The sequence below is a fragment of the Electrophorus electricus genome, chromosome 4 (assembly GCF_013358815.1).
Source record: "Electrophorus electricus isolate fEleEle1 chromosome 4, fEleEle1.pri, whole genome shotgun sequence".
NCBI classification, from domain to species: domain Eukaryota; kingdom Metazoa; phylum Chordata; class Actinopteri; order Gymnotiformes; family Gymnotidae; genus Electrophorus; species Electrophorus electricus.
This window is the reverse complement of record NC_049538.1, coordinates 28,689,066-28,716,529: the sequence shown is the minus strand read 5'-3', so window position 1 is coordinate 28,716,529 and position 27,464 is coordinate 28,689,066. Positions and strand designations below refer to the sequence as shown.

Below are 27,464 nucleotides of genomic sequence, written 5' to 3'. Positions count from 1 at the left end.
TTTTCCCCAGATGCTAATGTCACTAACCAGTGTGTGCCACCTAGTGCTATGCAAATAATGTTTAGCATCATGGAGATGCTAACTTGTTTCTGCTAGGTTTTTTTTTTTTTCTAACCTTGATTTGCCTTTAGGTGAAACAGAGTAGAGGAGTGCGGTAGAAGAGTGGAAATGTAACATTTGGCATTTTACAATCAGAGGCAGGTTGCTTGAAGTCATCACCTTTTGTGTGTGTGTTGACAAGCTTTCCACAATAGGACAGCTAATACCAAAACAAAGGCACATATCATTTCAATGATTTGAGGTAAGGGCTGCTATGTAAAATATTTGAGAAGCCATTAATCCTTCTTTTCCTTCATGCTGTACTAAAAATAAACATATTCAGGCCGTCCTGAATACCAATGCAATATCATCACTTTAATTCCCCCTGCTGTGAGCGCTATACGTTCCTCTTACCTCTTGGATGGTTCAATCTATCATTTCCACAGTGCTCTCTCAGGGCATCAGCATGCCTGCCAATACTCTTGAGCCATGACAAGGATGACATAATGGCTCCCTGCATGAGCAATCCAGTGTTTTGTAACTGATTACCTGCCCTTCCACAGCCCTTATGGCCATTGCACAAGCTGCCTAGCTCTCGCTGATCTTTTTCCTTGTCGCGACTGATTTAACAGTCCTCGAGTCAGATTGTGCTCCTGTGCCTCAAGAAGCCTGTATTGGCATTGTCACTTATTTTCTTTGTGTGAATAGTGAGGTTTGTTTTGTTTTGTTTTTAATGGCTAGGTCCATAAATTAGCTCTGAAACAATGTGTGGGAACACAACAGACATGACTGCTTATAAGAGGTTCCCATTGATCCTGGTACATATACTAGCTTTCCAGTGAGATGAAGCTAATCTTGGTCAGACACTGCCAGTGTTTAATCACATGACTTCCCATAGGTATTATTGACTACATATCTAAGTAACAGAAGGAGCCCAGTGGATTCCACAATGCATGGTAATTGTTATAAGTATGGTGTTGACATTTTAGATACATATGTCAGCAAATCACTGGGCTTTGACACAAGACTAAATCCAATGTAAAGCTGCAGTCAGTCTGTTACGAGTCCCAGTGTGGTGTTAGGCAGGCCAAGCAGGCTTGTTTGCACAGCTGTGCCCATCTCAGTGCAGCATGCAGTGCTGCTGTAAATTGGAGTCTTAATATCAACCTCAGTAGGAGAGCTGAGGTCTGAGGGCTATCCCAAGCTGTTCTAAATGAAACTGGACACCGTACAGCTGTGCCTTAGCAGTGGCTGCAGCACAATATCTCAAAAGACAGTTCAGCAGATATGCTGACCTCCATGGACCCACAAGGCAGAAAAGAAACATTATCAGTAATCATGTGTCCCTCTGAGGGAGACTGTGGATGTTTCTCTCTGTGTGTGTGTGTGTGTGTGTGTGTGTGTGTGTGTGTGTGTGTGTGTGTGTGTGTGTGTGTGGTTTCCAAGAGACCGATCAGGCCTTGCTTAACTTGATCGAGTTAGATAGAGAGGCAGGCAGAGACTCAGTAGTTGGGTAAATATCAAATGAATTTAATATCATTGTGAGCAGCTGTGGTTGCATGTAAGGTTATATCTGCTTTTAATGAACTCTGAACATTTTCACAGCTGGATAACTAAGAACGCTACACATACAATTACAGAGAAACTTTACATTTTCTTATCTCAAATATTGCATTTGTGAAGAAGATTCTAGGTAGTAATTGCAGTGTACAATAGTAAAAGATGTAGTGATCTTCAAAATTGTAGTGAAATACACTGCAGTGTTTCAGAGAAACAGGAAGCTTCGCACAGAGGTACTTCATCAGCTATGCAAGCAATGAAGCAAAGAAGTTCTATAACTGCCCATTTCTCTGGAAAGTAACAAGATCAGAAGAGTCGAATTTTAAATTTAAAACATAGCATTCATATAAATAATTTTGAATGTTTTGCCTGATCTGTTACTAACTTTGGTGGAGTATTTGACCAGAGAAGAATGAAACAGCATTGCTTCCTGAGCCTGCTACCCATCCCCTCATTGTGCAATATGACACATGCACTGTCTCTGTGGTCCCTGTGTGGTCCACTCGTTTCCACAGAAAGCATATTAATAAGTTCAGGCTGGGAATGTAAATGTCCATTTACCATGTCTCAAGTTGGATTAGGGCACCTCCAGTGAAGAACTTTTAAGAATTTGTAGAAAGGAGTTATATTGGTTGTTAATTATTTTAGTTATTACTTTAGTTACTTTTCTGAGTACTTTAGTAACTGTAGAACATTTTTAAATGGTGGTGCTTAAACTGTCCAATAAGGCTGATTGTACAGTTTTACTCCACAGTTTAAATGAAATATTCTAAAATCTAATTCTGTGCTTCTATTCAAAAAAGCTATTGAAGTCCAATAGTAGCTATTTAAAATCAACCCTGGACTTCCTTATCATTTCTTGTATGTCATCAGCACTCTGGCAGACAGAATTACATAATGTGTGCTATCCCAGACATATCAGTAAATAAACACATGTAATGCAGTGCATAACTTAATGCTGAGCATTATTTTCCTGTATACCCATACATACATCCATAATATAATTTACCTAAACAATTTGATGCATTAATAAATTTTCTGCTTATTTTAACTTAGGGTACATGACATTGCAGTGGGAGAGTATGTTTGATATGAGGCAGAGATGTTTGATAATGCAGAGTTGTTTGGATAATGCTGTGCTTCTGGCTGCATTGTTGGAATTAAAGCCTTTTATCCACTTGAAATTTTGTTACATTTAATTTTCTCACTGTGGAATTGGGGCAAAGTGTCCATGCAGACAGATGGAGACTGGACACGGTTCGGACACACAGTTATACACAAACACACACGTACTCGGCTCAGCAAAGAGAACACGAGATGTGATTACCCCAGTGCATATCAGTAACCCACAATAAACCTGGATGGGATCTGTTTGGTCAGATTTATTATTGTTTGTCATTTAGCAACGTCATGACTTATTGAGTATGAAAAGAAAAGAGCAGCGACTCTGTAACTGTGCTCCTGTACTTCAGGCTTCCCTGTACATATTTTTACACTCACATGCTGTTCTTTTGTTGACTTTAGAAATACTGAATGTTTTGAGATTGTTCATGGGTTCATAAATGGACAATTCTTTGAACAGTCTCGGTACCACACACCATAAATGTCTTATTTGCACCCTGTCTCTACGGTGGTGGATCCAAGAAATGACAGTGTCTTCCATTATTCTATAGCTGAGGCAAAGTTACCTCATATATTATGGCCCCAAGTCAAGTCACTGTAAACAGATCTCTATCCCCACCCAGTGAACAGGGATTAACTACAGCAGAGCAACTTGTTTATTTCTGCAATGACCTCGGTCTGATGCTTCTGACCCATGCAGAGCTACCTCTACTTTTATCTCCTACTTGGATTTCACAAAGAGCCAAACCTCTTATTTGGAGTTCCAGCATGAAGAGAGGGAAGGCAATGAGAGTGCATGATTCAATAAGATAGATTACTATACTTTTGGGGCAAGTGGAGTCATGCCCCGCGTAAGATCTTCCTGAAGGTGTCCATTACAGCTTGCTGGTCGGAGGGCATCCATCGAGACTAAGGCTGTTCATTAAGCCTGTCTTGGTTCATCTGACCTTCATATTTCTGTGCTCGCAAACAGACCTTTACTGGTTTGATCCCTTTATCATTGCACATATTGTGCAATGAGAAACACGAGCCATGCAGTGAAAAGGCCAGCTGGTGATTGATATGGACACCCAGCTGTTTTGGCAGGGTAAGCGAGAACTTGCTCTTCCTCTATCTTTCTCTATCTCTTGCTATCGAGCTAATTTGCTTCTCCTATACCATTACCAGTACAGTTTGCATGTGGGTCTACCTGGAAGGACCAAGAAACATTTTTTTTAAATGTTAAAGTACATTTCCATCAGTTCAGAAGAAAACAAAAATTATCCTGGTATCTTTACAGGTTTATTTATGAAGGATAGATTCTACTCCAAAACGACCATTTGAGCTGGTTTAGAGCAGTATTGCATATATGCTCTTTTTTGGAGGAATCATCACAATGAACTTGCACATCACATCTCATGTCTATATAACAAAGCACAGTTCTGTCATTAAGCCTGAGAATTTCCTTAATCTGTGATTAAGAAGACAATACTTTATGTGACATTGTGCCATTCAATTTTCTTTTCAAGAAAAAAAGAATGCACAATGCATTTACAGGCATATTTATGGACATATGGATCTATGAAGTCTTTTAATCACACCACAGTGGACCATCAGAAAACTAGCTTTAGCAGCAACTGTCATATATCTTGTAGTGCTTCAGTGCTGAGGTGCAACTGGCCCTCTTCTGCTCTCACTGTCAAAGAAGCATGCTCTGCTTGAACAATGGCCCCACTCACCCTTGTGTCTTTTCTTTTTTTCCACAGAGGTAACTACCAAGTGGCGTTTTAGCCGTATGAGTCATTTTCTAATTAACGCACATCACGACAGCCCACTGATGCCTTTGTTTAAGACAGATGTGGCTTTTGTAAGAAACTGGGAGCTACTGTCACATGTGCCAACACATTTGCTCTCTCTGTCTCATACACAAGGTGATACCTATATGGCAGATGAGCTGAATGTTATTCACATACTGTAGACACCATTCAGTTCATTAGAAATAGGGAGCAACTCGGTAACTGTGCTCCATAAACATACTCCTGGCTGTCAGGTACAGATTTTTACACTCACTTTCTGTTCTTTTTTTTTTTTTTTTTTGAGGATTTCCATTTGCAACTATAGAAGATACTCTGACCCAGACTAACATATATTTATCAGTTTGACAGTACCTATGCTCCCTGGCAATAAAATCTTGACTTTGCTAACATTCTAACTCCTGTTTCAGGTGAGGTACAGGAGGAGTATAGCTGAGGCTGTCAGTTCTAACACACAGTTCTTTAGTACCAGTACTCAGCTGGCTCAATTAAGGAACACCTCTCTTACTGCCAATTATGTATCCAAAAACTTTAACAAATGGTTTCTTTGCTCATTTAACAATGCCCATTAGAAAAGCCCTTGTGGTGTCCAAGGTCCAGATCAAGTACAGTGTAGTTTCCTGGCTAAAACATTCTCCAACCAACACTGAACTCGAGTATTTTACAAAGCCTTTGGGACTTGAGACAGGAGGAATGTTGGTAGCAGGAAGAGCGGTAACAGTAAAGTAGCTATGTTCAGGCCTTCAGATATCATGAGTCTTCTGGGGCTGATTAAGAATCAAAGGGGCCTCAACTGAGCAGGAGGTCTGGAATGGTCTGGAACACTGTAGAACTTTCCACACTATTGTCATCCAAGTGTCCTCAATGAAACTTAACTTTGCCAGCTCATGGTCAGTACTTCCATCAAAGGGCTGAACAAGGTTTGGCAATGCAATAGTGTAAGGTTTTTTGAAGGAACAAGACCCCAACACTTAATAGTTGTTTCAACCTATTCTTTGATATGGTTTCTGCTCTTACATTCCCCCCACCCAAAAATAAAGAAACAAGTCAATAAATAAAATGGCGTTTGAAGTATAATTCAGTCCATAGTCAAATGTTCAAGTTTCATTTAATTCTAATGTTAAAGTCTTTGTTTATTCAGGACTGACCATGGGAAAAATTTGTACCAGCATTTTATTATTTATATTGCTTATATGATGTGAATATTTATTTTATTATTAGTTAACCAAGCCTAGTAGACATATTACTCTGTACTTGGACAATCACAGTGCACTTTAGCCCACTGAGAGAAAGCAGGCAATGCACCCTGAGCATACAAGTATAAATAACAAATAGACAATGCTTGAATGTTCGGAAGGGTTCTGTTTTAGATTGTGGACCGGGGCCATAACTTATCAGCACTCATCATGAAGAACAAGACTCCAGTGAGGCTACACACGCCTACTCTAATTCTATACAAAACATTTGCCTCCCTCCTTTTTGGATGTGCCTTGCTCAGACTTAAATAGAGCCACTGTGGTCAGTGAGCAAAGAACACTGGTGATTGGCCTTCTGGTGCATGAGACAATGTGTAGCTCTCTAGGCTTTGGGGGTTTGCTGGATACTATTGACAAGATCTTTGCATGTTCAGATTTTTTTCTTTTGCAAACACCACATTTGGAGCATTATCAATGACTGCAGTCTTGCTCTCGCTCCTTTGCTCCTGCGAAACTGCTGCATATGTACTAAGTGCTTCATTAAATCAGCCTCCACCATGTGCCAGAAACTCAAACAGGCCCCCTCTGTCTCATCACTATAGCAACTGCAGAAGCTTTGGCCAAGAGGCCTGGGAGACCGCATGTTGTGTCAGGGTTGGGAAATTTTAGGTGACGTACAACCACCTCTGGAACGCCATTAAAAGAGACTACAGCATTCAGGTCACATCCAAAGATCAGGTTCATGGTCTAACCCCAAAGGTTTTCAGTTAATATAGTCCTAAACCTGAGATCTACATTGAGGTAACTATTAGTTTGAGACTGTTAAACCTATTTGAAATCTTAAAGTCTTCTTTTACTGATTATTGTAATATAAATAATCAAACATTGAATTTCTTAATGGACTCTCATCAGACCAGAGGAGACAGTTGTTCTACAAGCCATTCCAAGGATTCTTTATATATATATATATATATATATATATATATATATATATATATATATATATATATATATATATATATATATATATATATAATGTTTATATTGTTTCCTGAGCTTTTCACTGATTCTTAAATATATATCTAAATTCCAAACCAAGTATGCTTTCATGATTAACCAACAGAATTGTAAGCTGCCAGACATAGTGCTTATTCCCACACGTCTATGTGATAACATAATTGATGCCAAAAATATAGCGGGGGATCAGTGAGGGTACAAATTAATCTCTCTGTGTCATCTCTGTGGGGACTGCCTCACTGCAGTGGTGACTTCATTCGCTTATCTAAGAAGTAGTATAGTTTCTCGCTAAGTACTTCCTGTGCCTGGTCAATGCATCCACCCCAATGCCATCCATTCAGCCTGATGAGTAGACTATGATGTCTAATGGGGGGTCAGTTGGCTTGGTGCAGCAATAAATGCATTACACCTTTTACGTTAGTGCCGGTTTTATCATGTGAGCCCATAAAGGTTTGGGGTCTGAGCATATTCCTCAGTTGCCATAGCAATAACCTGGTAGTGTACATTTTTGGAGGTGTGGGTGGATTCTGCAACTAATTGCATAGAACTATACAAAAACAGACATATCGAGGTTTCCTGTGGACAGTCTTGTTCAAGCTTATTTCATTTTGGACAGATTATTTCTTTCTTTCAAGATGTGTCTGAGCACACCACATCATCAGAGCCAGACAAAAGGAGGCTTAGCTTCAATCCCCAGTTCAGTGCTGTGGCACAGCTGTTTTTCCTTTCACTGTCCCTCATTTAGTGGAACAGGGGCAGTCTATTACTGACAGCATTCCAGGAGCCAGCCTAGCCTTTTATGCTGTCTATTATATGCGGAAGGCGCACTTGCTTGTCAGTGTTTACAGTATTGTTTGTTTTTATGTGCTCAGGCGGTGGGGGGAGTGGACAGTGTGGATCAAGACGGTGGTGGGGGCTGGTGTCTCTGGGGGAGGGCTCATCAGAATGGCTCACATAATGCAGTGCAGGCTTTCTCAGCCTTTTAACGTGAACTCAAACCCAGCCCTGTAGTCACCGGCGCCAGCTTCCCCCACTGCTTTATGGGCTACTGTTGCTGTGGCTGCGGTGTGTGCATGTGTGTGTGTGTGTGTGTGTGCGTGTGTGTGTGTGTGTGTGTGTGTGTGTGTGTGTGTGTGTGGCTGCACATGTTTACTGCTTGTTCTGGATGACACTCTGGGGGATGACTGCTCTATGGTGCTTCTGCTCTATTTCATATTCACATTTGCTCTGGAAGTTCGTACAGATATCACCTTGTACATCCAGGGAGGACAGAGAAAACCTGACGATTATGACCAAAGTTGGTTTACAGCTTTGTTAACTTCAGTTGTCACTAACTTAATGATAATGTACATGTTCATCAGTTGATTTTGTTTGGATTATGTGGTAATTGATCATTGTTCTGTGCTTATAGCAAATTACAGAATGTAAAGTAATACAGTATCTTATTATTTGAATCCAAAAGGTTAATTAAATGACTTTTGATCACCACAGAACAATTTTAATTTTTTAAGTAATGGATTTCAGAATGTGGATGAACATAAAATATAAAGGTTTTAAAAAAGCAAATTCACGTTTACTTGATCAAAGTGGGACCAACTGTAGGAAGAAGCGATTAATCTTGCCCTTGCATTGGTTGAAATAGTAACCAGTACATAATACAATGTTTTCATTGTTTTGGTAATGATCAAGGTCAATGTTTGGCTCAAGGCCTGTTTAAGTGAAAAACACCATTCCAGTTCAAAACAAAGCATGATTCTGTGAAGTCTGCAGTATTCAGGAGAATGACACTGGGCTAGGATTGAACCGGTAAAGCTTTTTAATCCTCGTCGGCTGCATGGCAAGAAGTGACGTAAGGGTAAAATTGTCATAAAAAATATATCACCTGCTAAGTAATATGAGTCATCTCTTCTCTACAGTCCCTTTCAAAGTAATACTACACCACCAGTTCTTTTCTCTGTCTGTCTGAAAAAAAGAGACTTTAGTGGATATTTCCCTGTTGTCACAAACCGTGGAAATCCAAGGGGCACAAAAGAATAGTGTATTATATTTGGTTTGTTATTATGTGACATCCCAAGAAGAACTTACATAAAGAATAAATAATTCTTCCATAAGACTAAATTACTTAAAGCCATAATACTATGCATTAAAAGTGATAGATACTTTTCTGACCAGTTTCTTAAAATTTTGTCAAATTTTTGAACAAGGTTAATACCAACCTATTTTTTACCTTCCTTGTCTGAAATATAACTGTGATACACAATGAAAGAGGCATTGCACTATTTTGTATTAGGACATATTTTATGAGTGACGTGTCATGTCCAGTAGTTCTTTATTTTGACATTTCAGAAAACAAACTTCCCATAGACTTACAGAGAATTAAAACTGTTTTCCAATGTACTGTGTCCCTGTTTGAAAGACAGATTCTCCTGAAATAAAGATCAGATGGAAACACATAATAAACAGAAAAAAACAACATAATAATTCCAGTGTAACTTGTAAAATATTTCATTTGCCAACAAACTGACTGACAAAATAAATAAGCTGTCAAACAAAATTAATTAATTTCTTAAAAAGAATTTTGCATGTGGTCCTTTTGCATATAATTACCTGGCATAGATGTGTGAGATATTTTTCCTGATTAATGATATTGGGATTCAGATATTTATGTGAAACAAAGCAGATCCAAACTATGATGGTCTGCAGGAAATGTCCTTCTGGAGCAATTTTATATTACTCTTTTGAAGCAACTGTTTAAATAAAATGTCTTGCTGTCTTCTTCATGCACGTGACTGACAGCAAGGAAGGATCTAACCAGTTATATTTATTTGCCTCAGACTAGTACTAAGGCTAGTTTGAATCAGAATCCACCAGTGAATATATAAAATATACTTTCAAAGCATGCTAAAATATTTTACACAAATATATAACCAGCTTACTTGTCTCTTTTGCAAATAGCAGTGTACTCTCTCACTAGCTATTTGCAACACTGTAAATCATGTTCTGTCTTCTGGTGTTTTCACCAAAAATCTCTCTGAAGTATACTCTCAGTTACAGTGCAACAGAATCCACCCAGAGCTAAAATGGAAAAGTACTGGAAGATCATACAAAATAATGAATCATCATGAAACACCAATGCTTAGTGGGTAAAAGGTCTAAAATCAGAGCATTACAATCTCTCAGAGCAGGAACTAGTCAGCATTACAACAGCAGATGTCCAAGACCATGGGACCTGGGACTCATATTATCCATGCCTACTGGCTAAAAAACTAACAGCTCTGCATGGCCACCTAGCAGAACAAATGAACCAGCTGCTAGCTACCCATCCAGACCCACACAAGGCAGGACAGTATTGGTCATGAAGGAGCCCAACAAAGGAACTGACACCATCCAATTACAGATGAATAACCTGACTGTTCACAGCATGGAAGCTCCTGTCAGAAATAGCCAAGTAGCCACTAACCTGAATGGACATAAGTGCAAGTACATGAATACTTCCCAGAATGGGATTGGAATCAACACCAGTGACTCAGAGCACCAGCCACTGGAGATAGAGCTGTATTCCAAGACCAGACAAACCAGCCTAAGCATTTTATAGATTCTTTATAAGAAAGCATATGACTAAATTCCACAATCATGGATACTCAATTACCTAGCACTATATACATTTAATAAGACCATATGAGCCTGGATCCAGAATTCAATAGAACATTGAAGAACAACATTAGAAGTCAAACTGAAAGCAATTGCCCAGGTGATGATAAAGTGTGGTTTATTGCCAGAAGATGCAATGTCCCTACTGCTGTTCTACATTTGCCTGAATCCTTTCAGCCAGATTTACATTTTCTGCATTTGGTAGACACTAACCCAGATCAGCTTACATACACTTATCAGGAGACATCATGTGTACTTAAACCCTGTTACTCAAATCCAGGGCGAGCTATAGGAGCACCTATACATTAAATAAGGGTCAATATAGAAACAGATTCAGGAACAGACCTACCATCATCTTCCTTGTGTTTTACAGATTACATCAAACTGTACATCAAGACAGAAAAGGACATACTCTGATCCACATGACCAGGATCTTCAGTAAGGACACTGGAATGTCATTCAGGCTAGTGAAATTTGTTTGGCTGATAGTAAAAACTGACTAATCATATTAGGGGGAATTGAACTACCACAGGAATCATGAGGCAGAACCCAGAAAAACTGCAACATCCAAGTACCTGCAAAGGTTAAGACAGGTCCACGAGATGTACTTGAATGTGAATAATAAGATCAAAGCCATAAATGCATATGCCTTGGCAGTCATACATTTCCTTAAGGCACATTAAGCAGGCCAAGAAAAGAGCTGGAAGCTGCTGGCATCCAAAATCCAGCATCCAATGACTGTACACCAGTCCAAAGGAGAAGGGAGGGAACCTGCAAAATGTAAAATGCACTGTCTGAGATGAGTCATGGAACATCTATGAATATTGTTCAATAACCCCTAAGGAGTGACTCACACAGATAGAAGATGTTCCATGACAGGATAAGCACCTTCATGGAGAGAAACACTGAAAGATAGCAGAGGTGGCTGACAGAAGATAATCCTATCAATGAAAAAGGCTGGACTGATGGACAGCACAATAATAATGGTACAAGAACAAGAACTAAGTACTAGATCAATAACTCAGGGGTATAGCACACCAACCAAGACACACTGTGTCAGAGGCCTAGAGGTTTGAGGGAGCAGTGAAGTATTTTTGCCATTCCTATGATGGTGTTCTTGTGGACTGAGATCATAGTCAATCCTTGGATCTGTAGGAGCCACTCTTCCAGTTTAGCAGTCACAGCCCTTAAATGCCCTTATCACCACTGGAGCAACTTTCATGTTAGCATTTCACATTCTCTTTTGTTTGTCTTGCTACCATTTGGGATTGTCATATCTATTACCACTGCCATTTCCTGCATTTTATCTACTACCACTACGGTTGGTTCACCATTATTTTCATTGTTTGTCTGCATCTGGAGGTCTCACAGGATCTTAGCTTTGTTTTTTTCCACAACTTTCTGTGGTCTTCCATTTGAAATTAGAGGTGTCGAGCTCATATGCCTATATTTCTCTTTATGATCCCTGACACTTGGCTGTGTTTCAGTGTATGCTTTTCCCACCAACATCAAAGGTACCTGATTGTCTGTTTGCACAGTCTGTACCTTGCAGGAGCTATTATGAGCAAATGTATTGTTCTAATCCCTAATCATATTTCTGAAACTGCATGTTTATCATTTAGGCAAACATTCTAATTATTGATTCTAATTGATTCTAATTATTGATTACGTTTTCAGTAATGACCACATGACTTGCTGTTAATGAGAAGATGTATGTTAGGTAACCAGATTTTTTTTTAAAAGTCCACTCCCACACATACACACACCAATATTACATTATTTACATTAAATTAGCTGTTATGCTAGTGTGAATGTCCTGTTTCACTTATCCACTCTCCAGCTCAGTATGTCTTGCTGCTAATGAGAGAGACCTGTCTGTGGTTGTCATGGAGTCCTCCACATCTGGGACGCTAATTATAGTGGTGTTATTAGTGTGAAGCTTTGCATCACTCATTTTCATATCTCTGTTGGATAGGCAGATGCCAGCAGAGCTGAATATTAGCAACTTGAACACAGAGACGTGACTACAGCCATTGGGTTCATTGTAATCATCAGTAGCAGTAGCAGTAAATGGTTCAAATAATGCTTAATATCAGAGTGCTGCAGAGGGATACCAGAAATATATCTTCTTCTTCTTCTTCTTCTTCTTCGTTGTCATCATCGTCATCATCATCATATTGATTTTGTTGTACTGGATTTATTGTTGTTGTTGTTGTTGTTGTATTGCATTTATTTAGGTCTATTTAGTTATTGCTGTTGTTTCTGGTATTTCATAACACTGGGCAACAAAACATTTTTGTTTCATATACTAAAATTAAACTCAGTACTTTTTATGCTGAATTCTGTTTACTAACTCAGCAACAACCAGTGTGACAGAAGTACACTGTCAATGACTCTTCACTGACTCAATTTAAGAATGCACTTAACTATATATATATAACAAATTCTGACATTCAAATCTACCAACATTGCTCATGCCCATCCCTAGCTACTATCTATTTAGCTCGCTAGCTGTCTAATGTAATGTTTTTGGGTTAACCGTCTTAGCTTTGGCTTTGGCTTTGGCGTCTAGCTAGCTAACATTGACAGAGTTATATAAAATCCACGTGAGCAAGTTTATAATAATAAAAACATTGTAAACATATACATTAGCCAATCAGTTTACAGTGTAGGACTTGTCACTTACCATTGTCAAAGTTTAGTTTAGTCTGAAATTGATCTGCAGTGCCCATTTTGAACCCCTGATGTCAATATTACATATTGGTCCTTAAAAATTCATATTGGTCCTTTTAAATACATTTTAGTATTAGCCAAACTATTAATGCAGCAGTTTACATACATATTACTGGCACTTCTTTTTACAATGATTTAGCATTTAATTAAAATAAGGGAAAGACAGCAATTTCTGTTGGTTGACTAATTCTACTTTGAAGTGGAACATTCCGTGTCTTTCTTTTCACATCTCATGATGCTAATTACGTAAATTATTTTCAGCAGTGGATGTTTATTTTTATGCTTTTCCAATAGTAGCTATTTAGTTTTTGCTTTGGCAAGATGTGTGAGTGTGGTGTGGTGTGGTGGAGTCTGTGTGTGTATGATGAATTGAGCTGAATACTGATGAAGAAGGCCAGTGACGAAGATCTGACGTGTTCCTCTCTGACTCACAGCATACTGTGCGTAAGCGTGTGCGTGTGTGTGTGTGTGTGTGTGCGCAAGAAGGGGGGGGGGGGGTTGTTAGCTCTGCATGGCACTAGGTATCCTGCCACAAGTCTGCTCTCTCAAAAGGAGACAACTATGTATGACACAGACACACACACATGCACAGGTTAAGCTATATGACCAATAGTGATGCAGCTTTCACTACAGCCTCTGATTAACTCTCATTAACTGAAAGTCATCTGGTCATTATTAAAGATGTAATAAATAGTTTTTCCCATTTTATGCCTGTTGTTCTTTTAGGCCCACATTTGTGTGCATCATCTCCCTAAATAGTGTATACACAAACTTGATGGATGCTGAGGCTTTAAGTGTGAGACCTATTCAAATGCATCTTAGGGAATGCAAAGTCAAGGTCAGAAAACACTTGTGTTTTTCAAGACACATCCAGAAGGCTATGGAGACACTGATGTAAGTCTATCTGGCTGCCTTCTCTGTGTGGTTCCAACTGTGACATCTATATATCATGCACTTCAATATCAAAAAATATCAAGAAGACATACCATTGCATTTTAACCTCAGCTGTCTATGTGCACAGAAAGTTTAGCTAGTCACAGATGTCTCATCTCAGTTGACAAAGCAGAGCTTTTCAAGTCTTGTTCCACACGACATACGTGACTTTAGTGGTAGAAGTCTATGTCATCTCTCAGTAAACATTTGATAAGGTATGTACATGAGCAAGTTGCTGGAATGTGAGCTATGCTTTAACAAAAGGCAACATTCTAAACAGCCTTTAGTGTACACCTTGATGCTGAGGATCTAAGATGGCAGTGTTCATTTATTATGGTTTCCCATTTAGTAACACAAAGGAAACAGACACAGTCAGATAAATAGAGAGAGTGGGAGAGGTAGGAGTAAATATGGAAGCAGCATTTCCTCACATGCCTATGGGACATGCACGTTTAGCTAGTGAGGTGGTGCTATCAGTTAAAAATAGCACTTCACACAATTCACATTTATGCAACACAGTCTGAACTTACCACTCACATTGGTAAAACCTCTCACCTGTATACACCAGAGGTTGGTCCAGGTTTAGCTGTAAGATTTTGCTACAGTGACAAAATTTGGCATCTGTTTACACACTGGGTGGAACCTCTTTCTAGGTCCAAAAGCCACATCATTTCCCATGTTTGTCTGAACTAGATAATACTTTACCAATGTGGTTGTTTTTTAAGGAAAAGTCACAGAACTGTGTCGTGACAAGGTAGTTCATTACTGAGTCTCCTTTTATTGTTGTCTGTCTCATACAGGAGGAAGTCAGAGACAGGCTTGATTGTACATTGGAGCTTTGAGGATTATTCGAATAAATCTGCTGGCTGCTCTGACTCAGCCTATCGATTACAATTCAAAGTGGACACACTGGAGGAAAGTAATTCAGTGTTTTGAGAAGATCTGTGCTTTATTGCACGCACTACTATATTTGCGACATTTACAGTGATGCGTAATATGTGTCAGATGTAAATAGCTAGATTGTAAAAGTACTGTGCTCAAGATGATCCTTCACCCAAGCATCCCTGACCTTTGTTTTGTTTGTGAGCCAGGTTACCAAGTCTGGGTTTTGTAAAAAGCACTGTTACAATGAAATGGATCTCTATACACTATGTGCACAATTATTAGGTAAGAGAGTATTTTGACCATATCATCATTTTATGCATATTTTCCAACTCCAAGCTGTATAAACTTGAATGCATATTGGATTTAAGCATATCAGGTGATGTGTATTTGTGTAATGAGGGAGGGTGTGGCCTAAGGAGATCAACACCCTATATCAATGTGTGCATAATTATTAGGCAGCTTCTTTTCCTCAGGCAAAATGGGCCAAAACAGAGACTTAACTGACTCTGAAAAGTCCAAAATTGTAAAAAGCCTCTCAGAGGGATGCAGCACTCTTAAAATTGCTAAGATTTTGGGATGTGATCACAGAACCATCAAACATTTTGTTGCAAATAATCATCACATTCGCAAGAAATGTGTTGAGAAAAAAAGATGCACTTTAACTGCTAAAGATTTGAGAAGACTCAAATGTGATGTGACCAGGAACCCATAATCCTCCAGTGCTTTCATATTTCAGAACTGCAACCTACATGGAGTGCCCAGAAGTACAACGTGTTCAGTACTCAGAGACATGGCCAATGTAAGGGACGTTGAAACCCGACTACCACCGAATAAGACACATAAGGTAAAATGTCAAGACAAGACCAAGAAATATCTGAAGAGTTTTCAAAGATTTTATGGACTGATGAGACAAGAGTGACTCTTGACAGACCAGATGGATGGGCCTGTGGCTGGATCAGTAATGGGCACAGAGCTCCACTTTGGTGCCAGCAAGGTGGAGGTGGGATATTGCTATGGGCTGGTATTGTTAAAGATGAGTTAGTTTGTCCTTTTTAGGTTGAAGATGGGCTCACAATCAACTCTCAAACCTACTGCTAGTTTTTAGAAGACACTTACTTCAAGCAGTGGTACAGGAAAAAAGTCTGCATCTTTCAAGAAGACCATAATTTTTGTGCAGGACAATGCTCCATCACATGCACCGAAGTACTCCACTGTGTGGCTAGCCAGTAAAGGCCTTAAAGATGAAAGAATAATGACATGGCCCCCTTCCTCACCTGACCTAAACCCTATTGAGAACTTGTGGGCCCTTCTTAAATGGGAGATATACAGTGAAGGAAAACAGTACAGCACTCTGAACAGTGTTTGGGAGGCTGTGGTTGCTGCTACACAAAAAGTTGATCGTCAGCAGATTAAGAAAATGACAGACTCCATGAATGGAAGGCTTATGACTTATTGAAAAGAAGGGTGCCTATATTGGTCACTGATAAAAAAAAAATAATTCTGAAATATCAGAAATGTTTATTTGTAAATTTAGTTGTTTAGTCTCACTTTAACAGATGAAAATAAACAAGTAAGATGGGAAAATTTCTGTTTCTCATTTAGTTGCATAATAATTCTGCACACTAATAGTTGCCCCATAATTATGTGCACACAGATATTCTCCTAAGAAAGCTAAAACCTCACTTTTACTTTCATATATATTCAGGTTTGAGGTTTATTAACATTTTGGATTGACTGAGAGCACTGTAGTTGTTCAATAATAAAATAATCCTTAAAAATGCATATTGTGGACACAGTGTAGGATTTAAATTTAGTTGTCTTTAATACCATCAAGCTTCCAGTAAATGACCATTGTGTTTGTTTTTACTTTCAGTAGGTCAAACCACAGGCAGAACAGGGCCATAAGAAGAGAAAGGAGAAGCACTTCCTCCCCCACTAAAATCCGAAAACACCCTTGTTAAGGAAGCTCAGATTCTGGGCAGCGGCAGTGGTGTTTTAGCATTCCATTTGTCATTTGGAGCTATTTGTCATGTGTGATAAAACTCTTGAATGCTCTGCTATTCAGTTGAATTTTGTGTGGTTGTCTTCAAAGTGAATGTTAACTTGGTGTTTGTCATTTTAACAGTTAATATGTATCAGGTTAATATGCACCAGGTGTTGAGGTCTTACCAACACTCTTGTACTCCATTCAGACCTCAGACCAGATTTTTGATCGGCGCTTCTTATAGACAAAGCAAAAAACAAACATGGATGACTGTAACAGTCCTCAGAAGTACAGTACCGGTGAATGAGGCTTTTAGTTGTGACAGAAAAGTAAAAGAAAAAAAAGCAGAAGTGGAGATGGGGACGTTTATCTTGGTACAGTAACACTAGTGTCAATGTGGGAGATAAGAGAGGAGCTTGCCAGCAAAGAACAGAAGACGCGAGTAAACATTAAGGGGGATGGGAGATTAGCAAGGCCACATGTGGGGGTCAAAGAGAAGGCAGAGATTCAGGCATAAAGGGCCTTGCACTTATGCCAAGTAAAAACATTTAGTTATTTTCCAGTTAAAACAAGTGAGCACCATTTGCTGTTTTGCCACAGCTAGAATTCATCTGATCTTAATTACTACATTTATTAGTTTGTGTGGGGGTGTATGAACATATGTGTGATCGTGTGCATGATCTTTGGAAACCTGATTCCTCTTCGTTATTAACGGGTTTGATTGTATCTGTGACTGCCCCCGTGTCAGCATACCTGTGTGTGTGTGTGTGTGTGTGTGTGTGTGTGTGTGTGTGTGTGTGTGTGTGTGTTTCCTCAGAGCAGGCTGATACCTGCTGCATAAGAGCTGGGAGTGGCTCTGTCTCACTTTTCAGTAGGTATCTGAGGGAAGCGTCAGACTGCCTGTCCTTTCTGCTCTGAAACCACATGACTCACCTAATCTTTCAAACCTCCAACAGAACTGGAGATGCATTTACTCTGAAATGCCTGCAGAGGTGCAGAGCGAAGTGTCAAACTCAGGCATGGTAGAGTTTAGCTGGGTGTGGTAGTATATGGATGGGCACATTAATGTAAAACTGGGCATGGCATTGTATAGCTGTGCACTGTCGCGTATAACTGGACATGGTATTGTATAGCTAGGCATAGTAGCATGTGGCTGGACATGGTACTGTATGGCTGGATGCGATAGAATATACACTGCCTAGCCAAAAAAAAAAGGTCACACACTCTAATATTTCATTGGACTAACTTTAGCTTTGATTACAGCATGCATTCCCTGTGGCATCATTTCCACAAGCTTCTGCAATGTCACAACATTTATTTCTGTCCAGAGTTGAATTTATTTTTCCCCCAAGATCTTGTATTGATGATGGGAGATTTGGACCACTGTACAAAGTCTTCTCCAGCACATCCCAAAGATTCTCAATAGGGTTTAGGTCTGGACTCTGTAGTGGCCAATCCATGTGTCAAAATGATGTCTCATGCCCCCTGAACCACTCTTTCACAATTTGAGCCCAATGAATTCTAGCATTGTCATCGTGGAATATTCCCATGCCATCAGGGAAGAAAAAATCCATTGATAGAATAACCTGGTCGTTCAGTATATTCAGGTAGTCAGCTGACCTCATTCTTTGGGCACATAATGTTGCTGAACCTAGACCTGACCAACTGCAGCAATCCCAGATCATAGCACTGCCCCCACAGGCACTAGGCATGATGGGTGCATCATTTCAACCGCCTCCCTTCTTATCCTGATGCGCCCATTACTCTGCAACAGGGCAAATCTGGACTCATCAGACCACATGACCTTCTTCCATTGCTCCAGAGTCCAATCTTTATGCTCCCTAGCAAATTGAAGCTGTTTTTGCCGGTTAGCCTCACTGACAAGTGGTTTTCTTGAGAATACACAGCTGTTTAGTCCCAATCCCTTGAGTTCCCTTCGTATTGTGTGTGTGGAAATGCTCTTACTTTCACTATTAATCATATCCCAGAGTTCTACTGTTGTTTTTCTACAGTTTGATTTCACCACACGTTTAAGTGATCGCCGATCAGTCATTCAATATTTTTTTCCGACCACATTCCTTCCTCGAAGATGATGTTTCTCCACTGTCCTTCTACTTTTTAATAATGCATTGGACAGTTCTTAACCTGATTTCAGTAGTTTCAGCAATCTCCTTAGCTGTTTTCTCTGCTTGATGCATGCCAATAATTTGACCCTTCTGAAACAGATTAACATCTTTTTCACGACCACAGGATGTGTCTTTCGACATGGCTGTTTAACAAATGAGAAGCTACTCACTGCATCAGTTATGGTTAAATAACTTGTCGCCAGCTGAAACATAATCACCCATGCAGTAATTATCCAATGGGAGGCTCTTACCAATTTGCTTAGTTAAATCCAGGTGGTGACCTTTTTTTGGCCAAGCAGTGTAGCTAGACATGGTAGCAAATAGCTGAACATGGTAGCATAAAGCTGCGCAGCGTAGCCCATGGTTAGTGAACGTTGTATCCCCAGACACACCCAATGTTCTTCCCCATGCTTAGACCTTTAGCATTGCACAGACATGTACAAGCACACTAAGCTCGAAGGATGCTGAATGCTGACTGGAATCGGTCATCTGAGTCATACACACACACCCACACCTCTGAGACCACATTAATACATGTACACCCACTTTTACATGCAGGCACACCATGTGTGCAGAGTGACACATCTGTGCGTCACAGTACTCCACCTAACCATCTCTCACATCCTCATATAAATAACACATACATACATATTCATTTACTGTACCGAAACAACATTACAAGCTCAAACAGTCCAAATTATCTCATATGGTCTTTGTTTCACACTGTCTGGAGATCAAAGATGCTTTTACCCACAGCATTTCAAACTGTTGTTATGATTGGAGCTTAGTATATAGGAAAAGCTTAATATATTACTTTATTGTTATATTAAAATACATAGTGCTATGTTGATAAATAAAATAAAAAGTCATTCTTTTTGTGAGACTTTGTATTTAATAAAGTTCAGTGTCAGTTATCAGCCATAGCTGAACATGCCAGGGCTATGGGTCTACAACACAGCATAATTTAGACATGGTCATTAACTGATAAGATGGTTCTGTATGGATTAGCAGTACTAAGCCATGCATTTCATGTCATGATCTACATTGCAGGTAAACTGCAAATGATCTGAATCACTTGTATACTGATAGGATCATTCAGTAACAATCATGTGAATGTTCAGCTTGATCCAAAAATTAAAAGCAGTGCTCTGACTGTGTTACAGTATGTATTTTACTTGTACATTTGTGCAAGTAGCATTGTTTTATTTTGCTGTGGATTGGGGAGTGTCTAAGAATTTGTGGTTGGCAACTGTGGTTGAACATTAAAGTAAGTCGCTTACTGTCTTGTTGTTGATGGATGGCACTGTTACTAGATTTAAGAGGTAACCTAATCACCCAGTCACTGCAGACAACTCTTTTTTAAACATATGTACCACCTTGTAATTTCAATTTCAAATTTATTTTCATGGAATACTACTACTGTCTAATAATATTCACTTCTCTCAAAAATAATAATGTATTTTGGAAAATGATACTAAAAGTAAAATAAATAGAATCTTCAAGCATGCAACAGTGGAAAGTAAGTAATAATATTTGATAACACCCAAATGTATTATTGACTGTTTGGACCTCTGTTCTGGAGACTTTAGCTGTTGACTCTGTAGTGCCATTTGGCTAAAGACAGATGAACAGGGGCCACTGGCAATTTCTGCTCTGCTGTCAGTCTGATAAACGTTCATCTGCTCATTATCAAGATTTGGCAATAAAAATAAGTCATCAGGACTTTGTGTGTATTCATTTAAAAACCTCCTGTGAACACACTCATCACTTGGCTGCCTAACAGCATGTATGTGCGTGTGTGTCTGTGTGTGTGAGCGAATGCCTGAGCACATGTAGGTCCATGTGTTTAGCATGCAAGGATGCGTCATATGTCAGCATGTCGGAGAGATTTTTATCAGTGTTACCAGCACCCACATATTCCAGATATATTGTTTGCCATTCAGATGAGGGACAGTTTGTCTCTGCTCTCTCACACACACTCACAGATTCACACTGTGCTATTTGCTCATAGTGCTAATCTGTTTGTGCTTATTATTTTAGTTCCTTAGACATGGTTCTAATGCTGCTTTGAATCAACATTTCCTAAGAGCACGTCAGTAATGGCTTGAGAGAGTGCTCTAGGCTCAAGTTGTCTGGCTTTAAGGATATGGATTCATATTGCATTCTGTACCGTAGTCTGTTAAGCACAAGTAGGACTTCCTGGTCATGACATTGGTAATGTCATGGAATACAAATGGCAGTGTAACCTCGGTTGCTCTCTGAAAGGGAAGAGTATATCACAAAGCATTGAATTATCTAGCCCTATGCACAGGTCTTGAGCTGTGAGATACTGCTACGATTAATACAAAGATCGCATTAGCTTTTAATTAATGTGATACTAAATTTTAGTTTAATGTTTATCAGGTTTGTTGACATCATTGAGACTATTCTAATTGTCAAAATAAAATACAACTTAAAGCAAAAAAGAAAAATAATGTAGATTTTTGCTTGTTTGTTTGTTCTATTGGTAACTGTTCATGTCTTGTGAAAGTTTTTTTCATCACTGCATGTTGTAAAGAGTCTCTTATCTGTTTCTCTCATCTTTGACAACTTCAGCTCCTAAGAAACGCAACAGTGCAGGCAGATTGAGCCAGAGTTAACCAGAGTGTTAGAAATGTGATTTCAGAACCGTCGGCCTTTTACTCAGCCCAACACAAAGCTTCCTTGCATCAAGTTCCCAGCAACTGATTGAAAGTAAAGACCAGGGATCACTCTTAGGGAATAAGTTCAGACTTTGGCAATGACTCCATCGCTCTCCAGCACCATTCTTTACCACACCACCGCCCCACACAAATAGCTACAAGGATAACTGCCTGTAGCTGTGTTTACAGTCAACCTCACTGCCAAAGGATTAGGTCATTCATTTCAGCTCCCCTCAGTTTTCATTTTGCACTATTTCCCCCTGGGGTGACTCCGTCCTAAGTGCCGAGAATCCACACGGAGATAGTTCACTCCAGTTCACTCTGCCCAGACCATCTGGGGTTTGCTTAGGACATCTAAATCAGAGTAAATGTAAACGCCTCCCGAGCAGGGTTCACGGAGCTGGATGGAGCCGCTGCCGAGAATTACAGGGAGGATGCTCTTCTTTCTCCTCATGCTGGTAATGACAGCCTCGATCCAGCTTTGTTTGGCATCTGTTTGGCCTGTTACAGCTCTGTCTGGCCTGTGTGTGTGTGTGTGTGTGTGTGTGTGTGTGTGTGTGTGTGTGTGTGTGTGTGTGTGTGTGTGTGTGTGTGTGTGTGAAAAAGTTCATCATTCATATGCGTTTGTTGTTATTTTGTATTGGCCTTAAAATGTGTAACCCATTCAGTTTTCCTGCATGCATGAAATAAAAGAATTTGTGTCACTGAAGGCTGAGCATTAAATTCATTCTCAAACCTTAATTGCATTTCCTTATCTGCTATTCTCAGGATGGCAGGACTTTCTCAGGACTCTAAGGCCATGAGCTAAAGACTAACATCCCTCGACTCCAAAAATATAACTTTAAGAGACATCCTGGGAACTTATACCATTAATATACTCTATTGAGCCCTTATAGCAGTGTCACAGCACAAATCACTGCCAGTCTCACCAACTTGAGATGAATGGTGTTCACTCAGGGGTAGGTGGGTGTGTAAGGGGGAGCCTACCCGCACACCCTCATCCGCAGTCTACCCTCTGTTGGTTTTGGGTCGGAGCAGAACTCTGCTATGTGTGCTGATTCATGGGCACAACCCCGACGCCTGAGATCCAGCTGAGGCCTTCTTGGAAATGCTTGGATATGGTTTCTGTGGGATCTTCTTCTCTGCCTCTCTTTTAAAGTTCAAATAACTTTGAGGTTGCAGTCATCTCTGTATTGTGTCGATCTTTGACTCATTTTCACCATGGCTGCTCTTTAAACTTGATTTACCAATTCTCACTGCACTGCCTGCCCCTTCTTACCACACTCCCTGTCACGTTTAGATAGCTAAATTGTTAGTGACAAAAGAGTTTTCTTGGCCTTAGCAGGCTAATATACTGGCTTTGGAGCAATTTTTGGATGATTTGTTAGAAAGAGAGAGAGGTCTAAGAGAATAAAAAAGAAAAATGGAGAAGTAGAGAGAGTAAGAGAAAAAGGGACAATTATAGACAGATAGGAAGTGAGAGAGAGATAGAGAGACATACGGACAGACAGGAAGAACAAGAGGAGAAGAGAAAATGCTGCTGCCCACTTTCAGCGCCACGGTTCTTTTCCCAGTTAGTGGAATCAGCTTGTCTGCAGACGGTGCACACTAAAAGCTGTGAAGTGCCCTCAGAGGAGACAGGGCTGTCTGTTACAGGCTACCAACAGGGCTCAATCAATGCATGCCACTGCTCCTGGAGAGTGACTTAATGAGATTCTCTCTCTCTCTCTCTCTCTCTCTCTCTCTCTATCTATCTATCTATCTATCTATCTATCTATCTATCTATCTATCTATCTATCTATCTATCTATCTATCTATCTATCTATCTATCTATCTATCTATCCAAACCTTTTTGCTTTCACAGTGCCATTCTGACAAACTGCCACAACCAGGCAAGGAGAACAAGTTACTTGTGATTACATTTATCTTTGAGTGCTCCTTTCCATCACAGATGGCCTAATCAGCCTCAGCCATGGAATGAGGAGCAGTATCCAGTGCCCTTTTTCACACATATAGGATGTATCACTGAATCACCTGCATTTGTTGCATATTGATCATCACATATGGCTGCTTGTGATGGAGCTGCAAAGTGTGGGAGTTTTTTCTTAAGCTGATCAGTGTGTATGTTTTCTTTTATTGTACCCATATGAGTGCCATGGGAGGAGATGTTGTCACAGTGGCTATGCTCTCATGCTTTTTAACTGCTGGTGAGAAGCCTGTGAGATCTACCTTAGGGGCTGGGCTAAATTTGACTCTGCTACATAGAGCCCTAATCAGTGGCATCAAAAACAACCATTAACTCTGGATCTGGCTGCCTCTCCCGACTACCCTGCTCCCGGAGGAGGCCACTCATAACAGGGCCAGTGAGAGAGCCGCTCTGGAGCTTGTCCCATCAGTGCCTGGCTCTGTTCTACCTCAGCCATGCCTAACAATCACTCTGGAGCCCTCTCTGATTCCCTGCTGCAGACACACACGCACACACATCCACACACTGAGAACAAGCTTAATACAATCGGCACAAAAACAAGGCATGTGGCACACCTCCATGTGCTGTATGTTCATAATATGGGAAGTGCATGGCCAAGGCATCCTGTTCAGAGAAAGCGCTGATGGAAGCTTAGATTTCTTTTTGAAAAACAGATTGTTGTCACTACATTCAGGAAGAAAGCAAAACAAGTCATGAAGGAGCATGTCCCCTGAATATGGTGCCTGCTTTTTCATTATACTGTAATGTGCTTACTGAATGATTCAAAGAATCTTGGCCACAGCTGAGAAGCATTGTTTTGTGATTTTGTTTGTTTGTTTGCTTGCTTGCTTCACCTTGCTCCAAGTCATTCATGAATAAAGTTATCCACAGCCCAAGCCCTAATATAATGCAGATGAAGAATTGTCACTTGTATTGCTTGTGTTTTGTGTCTGTGGGTGTGTGGGGGTTGGTGGGTGTGGGAAGATAAGGGCTCCATTTATACATTACTTAGTTTATATGATTTGTAGAAGTCTATTAGCCTGCACAGCATATGTGACAATTTGCAAATTCACATTAACAAAACAATCCAAAAAATGAACTTAGGCTGACATGTGTTGAATATTTGGACTTCTATGCTCTTTTAATTAAGAGTAGTAAAACAGAGCCGTTGTCTGAAATTGGAGCAGTGCTCCCTGAGCTGTGGAAGGGAGGGGCAGGAACCTCTGGCCAGCAACTGAATGGTGCTTGGGTGGGAGGCCATCTGCTCTTATTCACGCTTCATTTAACAGGCTAGTAGGGAGAGGCCTTTCGCTCCAGCAGCAACAGGTTCAAAAGGACTTTGTCACAAGAAAAATGTCACATTACACAAACCAGTGTCATCACAGACATGCTCAGAGGCCTGTTAACACACTCTGTCTTTGAAAAGGGTGAGGTTTTGAAGATGAAGCAGAAAGTCATTTTTTTTACCCACACAATGTAGATTTTATGGACCCCTCTCAACATACCCATGTGAATTGGGCTTGGTGTTGATTTTGGTGACACCCATACGAGAGTGTTCACAAGTATAATGCAGCTTCCTGGTTTTGTCTGCTACCTTCCCAGAAGTCCATAGGTGTACCGTGAGTCTGCCAGAAGTAATGCTATCTCCTCCTTCCACATTGTAATGGCACACTCCTCTAAAGCCTGCACACAAGCACGGGTCACACATTCAGTCTTTCAGGGTGATACAGAATAGACTTTACAACAATACAGTTACAAAGTGGTAAAATACTGAATAAAGAAGGTATTAAAATCTATAAATATAAAACATTTGTTTTGTTTCCGAGCATTGACTTAATTAGAAATAAAACTATAAACTGATCATGCACATTAGTTGGCTTAATTTTTTCAATGCAGCACAAAATATGATGGTATAAGGATGTGCAAGCTAAAAAGATTTTTAAAAAGATTGAAGTACCTAAAAACAACAGTAAACACTTTCACATAATTCTTACAATGCCCTACCTTTAAAAAGAATTATCATCTGGAGTCATATGCACAAGGAGGGAACGTAAACATATACAATAGCTGGCATGTGAAAACATGGACTATTCCCCACAGAGATCTCAACATGGAGCAGGTGCAAGATGACAGTCTGCACACCGACAGGTGCTCTGAAAGAGTGTGTGTGTCTGTGTGTGTGTGCCAGTGTGTCTCTCACCTGGTTGACATCTCCCTCCCCAGTGACAAAGACCAGCTTGCAGTCTTTTTCCACCACACTCCTGTCCTCTAAGACACTCTCCATTTTCAGAATCACCTCTTGACCACAGACAGGGCACGAGGCACGTCTATGTCCAGGTTTGAGCAATTTCTTCCAGAGTAGGTGGTCATCTGCAAGGAGGCCATGAGCAAGAGGAGAAGGGAAGGCTGGGTCAACCTATATACTGAGAGTCCCAGCATCAAGTTGTGAACTTAGGAAGTGGTATTTTGTGGTGTGTCTGACAGGTTTTGCTGCAGTTTGAAAATAACATAAATAATAACATAAATAAAAATGTAAAAGCCTGGTTTACCAAGGGTTATGAGTCTCTTGATGCTTGCATCCTACACTGGTCAAATTATTAGAGTCTTGACTTAATGGCATGCTCCAAGAACCAAGTGTTTTGTCTTTCTGTCAAATAAAAAAATCAGTTTGTGTTTAATGAGAGATGGCAACATGTTTAGAATTACATTTTGTATATGTTGCATAGAAGGAAGATTAAGTGATATACACAGTTACTTGCTAGAAAATATTTTAGGTTTAAAATTATGGATTTATGAATATATCATAATGCTATACTGCAAAACCACTACAAGAGCAAACTGGAGCAGTTTTGTAATTATGATCACAGAATGCTTGGATCCTTTGGTTATGTGGGCATCTTACCAGTGAGGTCGAGCCAATCCTCTGCTGAGAACAGCTCCTCAAAGCTAGTAGTTGTCAATTTATCAAGCCCATGGTCTGGGAAAAGACTTTCCTCCAAGCTGTTTCTTTTCTCTACTTCCTCCGTCTCTGAAAACCGCACAGCTTTCCCCAAATTGGGTGACTTTCCCAGCTTTTGCCAATCCTTATTGTTCGCCTCAGGAATGTGAGATGGGGAGAGGTTGAGGTTTGGTAAGGAGGTAACAGTACTGGTAGGGTCAGTACCCATGTCATCTCCTCCATGTCCTCTTGTGCCCTTAAGGACTGGAATGAGTGGTCTCACTGCAAGTTTCCCCAGACTTAGTGATTTGTCCTCAGCTTCTCCTGGGACTGGTTCCATTTCTCTACAGGGTGCAAGTGATAACATCGACAGAGCTTTCCCAAACCAGACAGTCTCCGTGTCAGTGCACCCAGATCTCTGGGAAACAAGTATGGTTTCTGCCTAGGAGCTCAGCTATAGCCATGTAGCTCCTGCAGTAATGACTGAAACCATGTAGTGTTTTCTAAAGCCCAGAGTCTATCTACACTCTAACTGAGTGTACTACTTGCCGGTGGAGTTCTTCTCCTTCATAAAGTGAAGTCAGGATGCTGTCATTCCACTATATATTTAGGCCTGCCAGTTCCAGATTTGTAAGGAAATGATCATGAAATGAAGAAATGATCAGAAATGCAGTGTGCATAAAATGTCACAGAGTGAAGCCCTCTCAGTCACTAGGGTAATCTGATGTATTAGAAGACCAAAATCTAATCTGCCCAAATGTCTGTAAGATCCTTAATGACTTCGTCACGCTACCCCATAATGCAATTTCCATGAATATGTCCACCAATAACATTTCAGGG

General features: G+C 40.1%; 1 protein-coding gene across 1 annotated transcript in view; it reads right to left on the bottom strand.

Annotated features, from left to right (window-relative positions):
• Window positions 1–26,991, bottom strand: part of fkbp16 (FKBP prolyl isomerase 16) — a 33,114-nt gene extending 6,123 nt beyond the window's left edge. Inside the window, 3 exon segments of the mRNA XM_035525451.1 lie at window positions 25,281–25,369; window positions 25,887–26,056; window positions 26,589–26,991. Coding sequence (XP_035381344.1) covers window positions 25,281–25,369; window positions 25,887–26,056; window positions 26,589–26,991 — 662 coding nt within the window.
• Window positions 26,992–27,464: the final 473 nt, after the last annotated feature.